The sequence below is a fragment of the Gavialis gangeticus genome, unplaced genomic scaffold (genome assembly GCF_001723915.1).
Source record: "Gavialis gangeticus isolate Ggan-Ray unplaced genomic scaffold, GavGan_comp1, whole genome shotgun sequence".
In the NCBI taxonomy this organism is placed as follows: Eukaryota; Metazoa; Chordata; order Crocodylia; family Gavialidae; genus Gavialis; species Gavialis gangeticus.
The window spans coordinates 82627144-82638504 of record NW_017729022.1 but is presented as its reverse complement, the minus strand read 5'-3'; the positions used below and the strand labels follow the sequence as shown (position 1 = coordinate 82638504).

General features: G+C 45.1%; 1 protein-coding gene across 1 annotated transcript in view; it reads left to right on the top strand.

The window, feature by feature from the left end:
* Positions 1-11361, top strand: part of WASHC1 (WASH complex subunit 1) — a 74147-nt gene that overhangs the window by 41196 nt on the left and 21590 nt on the right. Inside the window, exons 3-4 of the mRNA XM_019515497.1 lie at positions 9937-10048; positions 10691-10837. Of these exons, the coding sequence (XP_019371042.1) occupies positions 9937-10048; positions 10691-10837 (259 nt within the window). The remainder of the gene's footprint in view (positions 1-9936; positions 10049-10690; positions 10838-11361) is intronic.

Sequence of the window (11361 nt, the reverse complement as noted above, 5' to 3'; positions counted from 1 at the left end):
AGGTGGTGGAATCTCCATCCTTGGAGGTTTTTAAGACCGAGCTTGACAAAGCCCTGGCTAGGATGATCTAGTTGGGAATGGTCCTGCCTTGAGCAGGGGGTTGGTCTAGATGACCTCCTGAGGTCCCTGCCAACCCGAACTTTCTATGATTCTATGAACAAGGACTTTGGCGTCTTGACTGTCGATCCCTTTAGCATCTCAGCACTGCACATAGTAATGTGGTAAGTACTTATGTTCTCTTCATGTTTCAGATTGAGTTTCTTTCCTCCTTGACAAGTGCCTTCCTAAATATGGCATCCTTGAGTTCAGCATCTGTCTTGGTGGTTCCACATCAAGTTAGCTGGAAGGGGGAGAGGGTTAATATAAACTTGTTTTCGAGCCCTGCAAAACTCATTAAGGGCTTCTCATAATTAACATAGGTTGTTCTTGCTGCAGCTTGGCGAGTACAAAGATTTTGCAGGCCAAAATATTGCTCTTATTTATGCTTGTACCTACTCCATTAGCTGTCAGTGGGAATGGGTGGCTGTTACAGAAGGTATAATTTGGCCAGCAGAACTCTTATTGTTATGGTGATCAGTCACAAGGAGAGAGATCAGTGTGGCTGTCAGTGCCCCAATTGAATTTGTGGATCTGCCATTTAGAAGAAATACATTGTGCACCAAAGAAATTTATTCTGATATCAATTAGGTACAAGCAAGGTGGATTCCTGTAATGCTTTTCATATAATTATTTTTTCTAGAGTAAATCCTCATTTGGACTTGGGAGGCCTCACTGGGGACAGATTTCTTGAAAAGGTGGTGCCCTCGTTTTTGTGGACAGTAATAAGATTACCTGTCTAGAGTTGTTCTCAGACTGGTAGCTGTGAATCACTGGTTGGCTACAGTGCTGCTTCCATCATTCATAATGAAAGAAGATCTGTCCATTCAAGTGGTGAGACTCCTGCTCTTTGGAGCCAAATCTAAGATCTTTTAAGGGAGATGGTGTGAATGCAGTCTGTGTCAGCAAATACTTGTGACATGAAGAAAACTCCATTTAAAGAGAATAAGAAAAAAAATGTACTTCACTAAGAGGGGATCATTCCTGCAGACTGGGAGAGAAGATCAATTTGCAAGAGTACTTGGAACTGAAATTAGAATCACAGATGAGAAAAGGGAAGGTGTTAATCAAGGGGACTTTTTAACTAGCAGTAAACTGTCAGCAGGGATGAACTCATAACTCAGCTGGCTGGAGCCTTGAGTTATTGGATGAAGAACATGTCTTTGTACTGCTTGCTTTACTGGGCTTAGGAGAAATTCTGAGGAGTCTTGAGATTTGAAAATCAGTTGGCAAGAGAGACTACGGGTTGGTGAGGAGGATATTTATTGCTCAACAGGAGCTGGTAGAAAAAACATTTAATTAAGATAGGCAGAGAGGAGCAGAATAAGATTTAGATATGATGAGTTGTAAGGATTTGGGGGAGGGGAGGTAGATAATCACCGCAGCAATCACACAGGGAGATGAACACAGCACCAAGGATTGAAATGTCTTGGATGAGTGACCCTTTATGAGCCCTGATGGATCCTTCAAAAGATCTGGTGGGGAGAGGGAGAAGGCTCTCAATAAATTTTCAAGTTAAAAGAAGACAAAAGCAAGGTGGAGAAGATAGTCAGCCCTTGTGCCAATGGTAAGCTGAAGGCTTTTTACCTCTATTGGCACGTTACCAGCTCTGTCACAGGACAAGCTCTTTTCTCTTGCTCAGACTTTATGCCTCAGTAAGCCAAGTCTAGCTCTGTTTAAGGTAAGCATGGCATTTTATGTGGCTTGGTTTATACAGAGAGGTATTTAGCTGGGTTAGTCTGAAGTCAGGCAGATATGCAAGTGACACCCTCTGTACATGTCCAGGTAAAGACGTGATGGGATCTACTGAGCAATTCACACAAACGTGCCTCCTGCCATGCCACATGTGCATGGTAGGAAGCATGATTGTGGGATCACACATTAGATCCACTTGTGCCTTATTGCTGATGCAGGGGGAGCCCTACCCTGAGCACCTCATGCACTCCTGCAGCAGGGAGATGCAGCTACAGCACTCCCTGCCTCAGGGGTGCATGAAACCCCCAGGGTGGGGAGATGGCTGCTGCAGCAATCTCCCTGTCTTGGGGTGTGTGAAACCACCAGGATGGGGAGAGTGCCACAGCAGCCATCTCCCTACCCTGGGGGTTTCATTTCATGCATGCTCTTTGGATGCTGGGACCCAGCTGGGTCTGGGCACTGGGGGGCACACTGTAAGGACCCAGAGTCTTTAGCTCTGAAACAGTGGCATCTGGCAGCTGCAGGGTGCTGCTGAGACCCAGAGTCTGTAGCTGCTGGGGATCCTGGTAGCCCACAGCTGATGAGGCTCTCAGCCAGGGGGACCCTGCTATATGCGCAAATTAAAGCTTTGTTATTCAGCTATAAAGTTAGTACATATTTTGGAGGTCTGTCTTTCTAGCTGTTTGGAGCTTTTTATCATGTGAGAAGTACTTTGCACCTATAGCTGGTCTCAAGGCAATTGCACAATCAACCAGTTAATTGTGCAGTACCTGTAACATGTAGAAGAGACCTTACAGACTAACTAAATCAGAGAGAGTGAGCAAGCGCACAGGCTTTCATGAACTCAAGTTCACTTCATTGGTTCATCAGTCACTGAGTTCATGAAAGCTTGTGCTCTATATACATTTCTTATTTAGTTAATTTATATGCTGCCTTCTGTTAGGTTTATACAAACTCAAACATTGTATTTTATGGATTAGATTCCAATGAGTGAAAAACATTCAGCAGTTTCCAATAATATGCAGAGAAAATGCTGTTTGATCATATGCTTATTTAGTAGGTGAAGGACTATTAAAGGATAAAAGAGTTAATTGGTAAGAAGGTATCTTGAAGACTTCTGCAGGGAAGGCAGGTACCTTCTTAGTTCAGAGAAAATCAGCTTGAAAGAGGTGATAAGGGAACAAATGAGCCTATGTAAGATCTTATTCCTACCTAAAATATTGACTGGTAGAGTATCCATGATGGTCCAGGAATTATGTGAGAGGCAAGGATTTCTTGGGTGATTTTTTTTTTTTTTTAATTGGACCAATTCCATGGTTGGGATAAAGTTAGGTTTTGACCTGATGAAATATGCCTTGCATTCAAAAGCTTGTCTAACTTTATCCTAACCATGCAATTGATTATTGCCCAAAAATCCTTGCCTTTCATATTTATTGACTGCCATTCAACCTGGAGAAGCAGGGTTTTGGGGAGAGATGGAGCAGGGGACGTGTAGGTATCGCAGAGAAAATTACTGAAACATGATTTTATGTCAGGTTTTAAAAAAAAAGACATACAAAGGAAACTATTAAAACAGAGAAGCAATGGAAAGATGTGGACAGTCCTGAGCAAAGAGGTTGCTTGCAAAGTTTATTGTAGTACCTTGCACCTGGAACTGTAAGTTGATAGAGTTTGCCCAGAAAGACCAGGGCATTTGAGCTGGATATGATCTAAAAGAATATTGTCAGTTTTATCTCTTGTCAACCTGTTGCAGATAAAGAATAAATCATAATACATTTTGAAATTTTTCTTAAAACTCTGCTGATAGTGTCTGGCCAGCCAGTGGTGAGAGGCAGATGTAAAGGTTGTAATGGCATCCTGATTGCATCCTTGAAGTATGGTTGCTAGTCTTTTGGGTTAAGATTTAAGCGGAGAAGATCCTTGGTGTGGAGAGCCAGAGGACGGGGAGAGGACAGAATAGCAGTGGTTCTGCTGTTGAAAGCAGAGGCTTAAAGGCAAAGAGGAACTGTTGCTGAGCATGAGAAGATGCCCTGCAGAATAGGACGTGCACACAATCGCACTGTGCACAACCTGACAGAATTCAGAGAGCTCTGCGCTGTCTCAATCTGAGAGGCAGTTTGGCATCCACAGAAGCGGGACTGTATAGGCGAACACTTAGACACCTGCAAATCAGGCTCAAGGAGTAATCAAAGTGTGATAAACATTAATTAGGATAATAACCAGGCCCTTAATGGAGGAAGGAATGCTGATTACATTATCTCACTTGGGATTTCTTTCTGTCAAGGATGGTGCTAGATGACAGTTTCTGATTATACTTACTCAGACATGAAATAAGACTTTAAGGAGCTGCTTAAATGTGAAGGAGAAGCAGAGCAAAAGGCAAACAAGTTGATCTTTTTTTATTTGACTGAGTGATTTAACTTATTTGGCTTCCTGGTGAAAACTTCCACTTGTACTCTCTGCCTTTAAACCTTTTGAAAGGAATTGGCAGAGTTAATTGACTTTGAATGCTTCCCTGAACAACCATAAATTGCAAATGTGTTTGTAACTTTTTGCTCTTGCTCTTTCCACCTCTCTTCTGAGGCAGGATGGGTTGTGTGGCAAAGTCTAGGTGGCTAGAACTGGAAATCTTATCCTAATTCTGCCTGTGATTACTGTGTAGCCTCTATGCTGACCTACAAGTCTGTAAAAGAGGAGTGATCCCTAACACAACCCCTTACAGTAAAGCTCCTTTAAAGAACTCTGATCCCTGAATGTTGCATAACGTTGCATAAATGCAAGGTCCTGTTAGCTGGGCATTTCAAACCTAAGTCTGCTGGCTAGCAGTCTCAGCTTCCATAGTGCACTGGACTGACAGAAGCCAGCACTAAAACCCAAGTCCCCACCTGTTGATGTGTCTACTGTTCAGCAGCTTTGGAGAATGATGAAGGCTGGGACTGTTCATATATTCCCTTTCAAGACTACATGTTGAAATGCTCAGTACTGGCCAACAGATTTGCAAAAGTTGGTATTTTATGGGTTAAGCCAGCAGAAGGAGCGGGTCACTGATGGTGACCCTTTCAACCCATTCACTTTCTTTCATTAGCTTTTAAAATACTTCCCCAAGTTGCCAGTGTAACAGAGCTGGCTTCTTTTTGATTGGTAACTTGGATATCCCAGCACAGGTGTTCCCAGCAGCTGGAATCCCTGGCAAGAGATTCTGGGTTTTGCTAGACATATGCACAGGCCTTGTGCCCCCAGTCTACTTTTCACTGCTGTAAGGCTACAATATCTTGGACACAGGCTTTGTCAAGATAGAATCCCATACTGTATGTTGGCCAGGGCAGCAGCATTTTGTTTCAGTTACTCTTCCATGGATCTGCTGTAGGGAGTATGCTTCCCTCTCTGCTTCAGCCAGCCCCTCTGGTTGCCCTTTCAAGCCACCTCTAAAGTCCCAGAACTGCTATAAAATCCAAGATGTACTGAACCAGGAGCCACTCCTATCTCCAACTCTAACCCCTTGACCCCAACTATGAAGGGGAATTTAAGCAGGACCTCTCCATAGCCACATCATTACATTTAGCTTATTAAACTAAATTCTGGATCACCTTAAAAACCACCCAAGGGATTACAGTGCACGCTTGACAATGTGCTTAGCAGATAAGTATAATAATGTGAGTATCTCTGTCTGCTCCACACAGCTCTGGGCCCTAGCCTAAGGCTGGAGTCTCACCTGAGAGCAAGCCAGAAGGCTGACTTTCCCTTTGTATATACAGTGTGTTTTTTAGAGAAAAGTCATTTAATACTTCAGCTGCTTTATCCTCCTGTGTGACCTCATTTCTCATTCCACTCTGTAATGTTCTTTCTCCTTGGCTGATCACTTAGTTTTGTACTTCAGACATGAAATTGGAGTTGCTTGGTATTCCAGGGAGGTCTACTCACAGCCTTTTCATTTCTGATATGCCTCAGCATATATCTAACCTCTTCCCCTATTTTGGTCCCTACTCCCCATCTTTAGGTAGTGGAGGTCCTGGACACACTCATTGTAAATAACCTTTCTCTGGTTTGACCCATCCCACTTGTAATTTAACCTAAATTGGATTTAACTCAGGCTGCTTTGCTAGTGGTTGAGTCTTGAAAGTTGGCGGTCCTGCCGATTCTGGTTCTCAGGCTTAATGCACACTTGTCAGAAGCACCTTCCTCCATCTCTTATCCCAACCAAACTAGACTATATATGTCACACAGGTTTTGGGTTCTAGGGTAGGCATGATTGTCCCTGTTGGAGACTCCTTCAAAGAAGCATAGGATTTTGTTGATTCTCGATGAGACGAGTTGGTATGTCAAGTCCCATGTCAGCGTGGAGCAGTGACTGCTGCATCCATTATGGAGTAAGGTATCTGGAAGTAAAAATGATTTGAAAGAATATATGCAGCATGGAGGATCTCCCAGGAAGGAGGGTAAATGATGCTGGAAGAGGTGCAAAGAGGTAGGAGAAAGTGCTGCTGTGGCATCTGGCCCATTGGCTGCCAGCAAAACAGAAGAGTTAGGGCTAGGAATCATTGAGATGGGGCTGGTACAGTCCTGAGAACCAGTGGAACTGCAGCAAGAGATTCACTTCTGATGGAGAAGAGCTGAAAGGGGGGGGAAGTTGGAATAGATGAGATCTGCAGTGGTCAGAGGTATAGAGTTACTTTCATGGTGGAACAGAGTGAGGGGGAGAACTGAAGCAGTTGAAAATGTGTTTAAAATCTCTTTGGATTCTAAATACAGAATTAAAATAATCCACTAGAGAAGCTTAATCCACCACAGTACTGAGGAAGTGGAGGGGGGTGGGGCATTATTCTGGCTCTGTTCCCTTAGGCTGACAGCATCCAGGATCTGTATATGAAAGTAGGTACTGTGTTCATGCACCCCACTCTGATACCAGCCTTGCTTGTCCCTTTAGCATGTGTGCTCCCTCCTTGTGGGCTGAAAAAGGTGTCACTGTCAGTGTGGGCCTCCCTTGGACTTCAAAGTCACACTGAATCTCCCCAAGAAAGCTTCTCAAGCAGATAGGAGCACTGAAAGCAAGATAACAGAGCACTGACTAATAAACTGGGCGCATCCCATTCCAGTACTCAAAGCATGGTCAGCAGCTTAGGGTGTAGGGATTTTTCTGCAGCTGGTGTGCTGTTGTTGCAATCCTAGGCCCCAGTTTGCCTTTAAATAAGCAGAGCCTGCTCATGCTTCTATGTTAAATACAGGGAAGCACCTCACCTAACAGCACTGGGGGTAGAGTGCTTTGGCCCCTCAAATCAGTGGGAAAGAACCTTTCTATCCTGGCATCATGCTTCCTGCCTTTGTGGGCACACAGCTGTCCCCTTGAAGGAAGCTCATGTATCCACTGCAGTGAAAATGCTGAAGCTTCCAGACTGCACTTTAATGTATTCTTTAGTAAATAGCTGTAGCATCTCTTTAAATTAATGTATGCAAACATGACTCGAATTATATGCGCATAACACTGTCATGTATTTTTAGATCCCTACGCATGTGATGGAGTTCAGTGGATTAGTAGGACTGAGGTGGCTAAATCATTTTTTAGCTACCTTGGTCAGCAACAACTAGATTAATTCTTGGAGACAGTGTGCACAGTTCCTGTGATATATGCTACAGCCATACCAACCTCCTGGCCAAGATTTTTGTCAGCTCCACCTCCCCATGCTCAGCAGGATTAGGCCTAGTGAATCCTGGCATGGGAGATCATAAAGGACAGTGCAGGGGACTGCAGGGAATTACACTGATGTTTCAGAGTTGGAGGGGAAGGGGGTGCTATCTGACTTGGTACTGAATGACTTCTCAGGGTGGTATTCAGGGACTGTTATCTGGTTGGAGGTGCAGTCTTTCTGGATGGATGCAAGCCGGAGACTGTGATCACTTATGATGACAATTCTGACAAAGCAAAGCATATTTTGGTGCAGTGATGTTTTATAAGTATAAAGGGCTGGGACACTGCTATGCTTTATTCCTCTCTTCCATTTCTCTCCTCCCCAGCCGCCACTGTATTATCTTCCTATAAGTTTTATAATATGCAAACTGTTTGGAAAAGGACTAATCCCCCTTCCTAAACACTCTAGAAGCAATGGGAAGCTGGTGAGCTGGCTGTCCCTTGGGATTGGGATTGGGATACTGTTGCTTAGGATACAGCCCAGGCTAGTAGAAGCTAAACCGTATCCTCATCTGACTGAGGAACCTCTGCTTAAGCCATGCCCTTGTCTAGGCATACTGCAAAACTGTGCAAGGAGCCAGTTGGAATGGCAGGGGATAATGCTCCAAGGCTGGCTCTCATCACTGTAGTAGCTGTACCCTTCACAACTGTAAATGTTTTTATCCTCACAGGGGATAAAATGGAGGCAGTGGGCTATTGCCTTCATCCTATGGAAATACCAAGGGGCTCTCCTAGGCCCATGCAAGAAGTGTGAGCAGAGATGAAATGAAGATCTTTGGAGTCCAAGCGCATAACCCCACAACTTCTTGTCTGGTGGCTGTTTCCTCTTTCCTCCCTCCACCCCAGTTGCTTTTTGCTGAGGTGTCCAAGGGTGCCCCTTCCCACAGCTTTATTTGGTGGGGGAAGGAGGTCTGAGGTTCTTTTTTCACACAGTGAGGAAAAAGCCGGGGTGGGAGAAAAGGGGAAAATCGATCTCTCTCTCTCTCTCTCCCCCCCCATGAAGAAGTGGTGATGAAATGGGGAGAGGAGGGGATGATTGAATGGACCTGAAGATAAAATGAGGATAGTGAGCATAGTTGGAGGGGCGGGAAGAGAGAGAGGACTGGTGACCCAAGTTTTAAATTTGAGCAGCCAGCTGTTTTGTGCACACAGCAGCCCAGCATCTGTGAGAAGACTTTCTGCCTCTTCAGCCTGGGAGTTGTGTGTGGCTGTTAACAGAATAGTGGCTAAAAGAGAATCGATAAGCTTATATTGGGACTTTCAAGAAGCCTTTGACAAAGTTTCCCTTGGGAGGCTGCGAAGGAAGCTAAGTAATCACTGGTGAAAGATAAAGTTGTCATGGATCTGAGGGAGAAAAGCAAAGCAGGAATAAATGGTCAATTTTCAGCATCGAAGGAAGTTAATAGCTAAGTGCCCCCAGGACCTGCCCTTGGAGTGGTGTCAACCAATACAGTTATTATTAAGGATCTGCAAGAGGTGAGGTGGCAAAAATGTGCAGGTGATTCGAATGTAGAGGTTAGCGATGAGTTAGAGACTGCCAAGTGCTTCTGAAGGACCTAACAAAGCTACACAACTGGGCAATGCTAGGACAGATGAAATTCACTGTAGATAAAAGATAGGTAATGCATGTGGAAAGGAACAACCTGAAATAATTTGAGAACCTGTCCATGTATAAATTATCTGGAACCAGGGGGTGGAAACAGAGGAGGTTGGGAAGGGAATCGTGGAGAACAGTCTCATACTCAAAGTTAGTACATGGAGCAGGGTGTATTAAAAATAAAGAGGGTGAGGAACAATCCTGAGCAATGCAGCTTCATATTGTATTCAGTTCTGGTTATCCCTATATCAAACAGAATAAGGTAGAAATACAGATCCAACTGGGAAAACATAAACATGAGTATTTTTGTGCTGCTAGAGGGAGAAGAAAAAGTTTGCACTGTTCAGAGAAGGATTTGGAGAAGACCTGCTAGAGTGATAGTAAGCAGATTGGCAATTCTTATGTAGTACTTATCTATATTACATACTTCCATATGTTTGTATATAGAGTCCCAGTCCAGGACTGTGTTCACTCTGCCATGCTGCTTCCCCTTTACTAAAGGCTTTTAGTACTGATCCACTTCAGGAGTTGGTACTAATGGGCCTTTTCGATGGCAGTCTCCGCCACGACGCCCAGGATTCTCAGAGTTGCAGTCTTCCCGCTTCCCCCAGCCTGTTTCCATCTGGGTCCAGCATGATGAGAGAGGGCTGCACTGCCACTGCCCTTCCCCAAACTGTTTGCAGGTAATAGGAGTGCTTCAGTCTCTCAGGTGCTGGAGCCATGTTATTTTGCCAGCACTAACTTTACCTCACCAAAACAGGCAGCAGCTATATCTTTCTCTATGAGGTACGTAGGGTGATTGCTTTTGCAGAAGAATCCTAGGACCTCAGTTCTTACCCTGGGGGGGAATGTGTTTACCCCTCAGGATCTCCCAGAGGGTGGAGGCCAGCCGGATGCAGCTGCAGGCAATTGGTGAGAGAGTCACACTCGCTCAGGCTAAAATTGAGAAGATAAAGGGCAGCAAGAAGGCTATTAAGGTACGAAATGCTGTTTATAGTCTGTCTTTGCAGGCTGGCTTCCCTCTCAATGGGAATTCAGTAGCAGGATAGACCACGTCACACCCCTGGTTTCTCTAGTCACAGTCCATCCACTTTGCCACGCCTGATAACTGGATGAGATCTGTGGTTTTGCCCGCCACTTAACACAGTCGTTCCACTCTTCTCCCAGACCCCAGGCCCTACGCACAGCCCTAGTCCTGAAAGGGAAGGGCTCATTCTGTAGTAACTGCTGCCCCCTCTGTGTTGAGTTCCCCTCCTGCTTTGTCTCCATTACCCTTCATCCTTTACATCTTTCTCACTTGGATGGGGTGACAGCTGCAGTGTCTTGTCTTCAAGCCCTGCTCATTCCTTTGATAAATAAGTGATGAAGTGGCCCTCCGCCCAAAATAATTGCCCGCCCCAATATAGAACCCATATGAATGTGGCTGGCTCTGCCTGTGTTCACAGAGAGGCTACCTTTGGGTTTGAGTACCTGGAAAATAAGGCTCCCCATACCACTTAGCACAGGAGCTGTGAGTGGTGTCTCATTGCTTCCATTCAGCTCTACTGTGATGGGGGGGTGTATGCACAGACATATATTTCTGGATACAGTCTTACTCTGCTATTGGTTTTTCCCCACAGGTGTTTTCCAGTGCCAAGTACCCTGCTCCAGAGCGGCTACAGGAATACAGCTCTATTTTTGCTGGTGCAGAGGATCCAGCCAAGCAGAAAGGGCTGAAACACAAGGTTCAGAGCAAGCACAGAGTGCTGGATGAGAAGTGCCTGCAGGTAAGAGACTCGGGGATAGGGCCGATAGGCAAGTGGGTCTGCAGGGGAGGCGGCTCAGGGGGATTGAAGTCTCTAGCTGATGGCATATGAGGCTATAGGATAAAATGGCCGAGCCTTTGGGAGGTGGGAACAAACCTAGACATCTAGTCTGTTCTGCTCCCCCCCACAAATGCAAATTGATGGGTACATGTGAAAAACTTCCCCGGCTCCTCAGCTGTGGATGGGTAGATTCAATAGAAGCCTGTGTGATGGGTTTCCTTTTCAGGTCTCTGGAGTTCAGAGTGGGATCACGTTACTCACCTCGCAGCCTATGTTTTCATTTCCTCTCAGTGCATGTTGTAGGGGTTTTCCCCTGTAGTAGATGAGGAGCCATTAGCAGTTACTGCTGGTTCTCTTGTGATGCAGGAAGGAGTCGGGACAGCTGGAATCTGATGAGGGAGGAGATAGGGTCCTTCCAGAAATGCTTTATTAGGTCATAGGTCTTTGTCCTTCATTCCTTGTTTGTGAAAAGGAAAGGGGCCAAG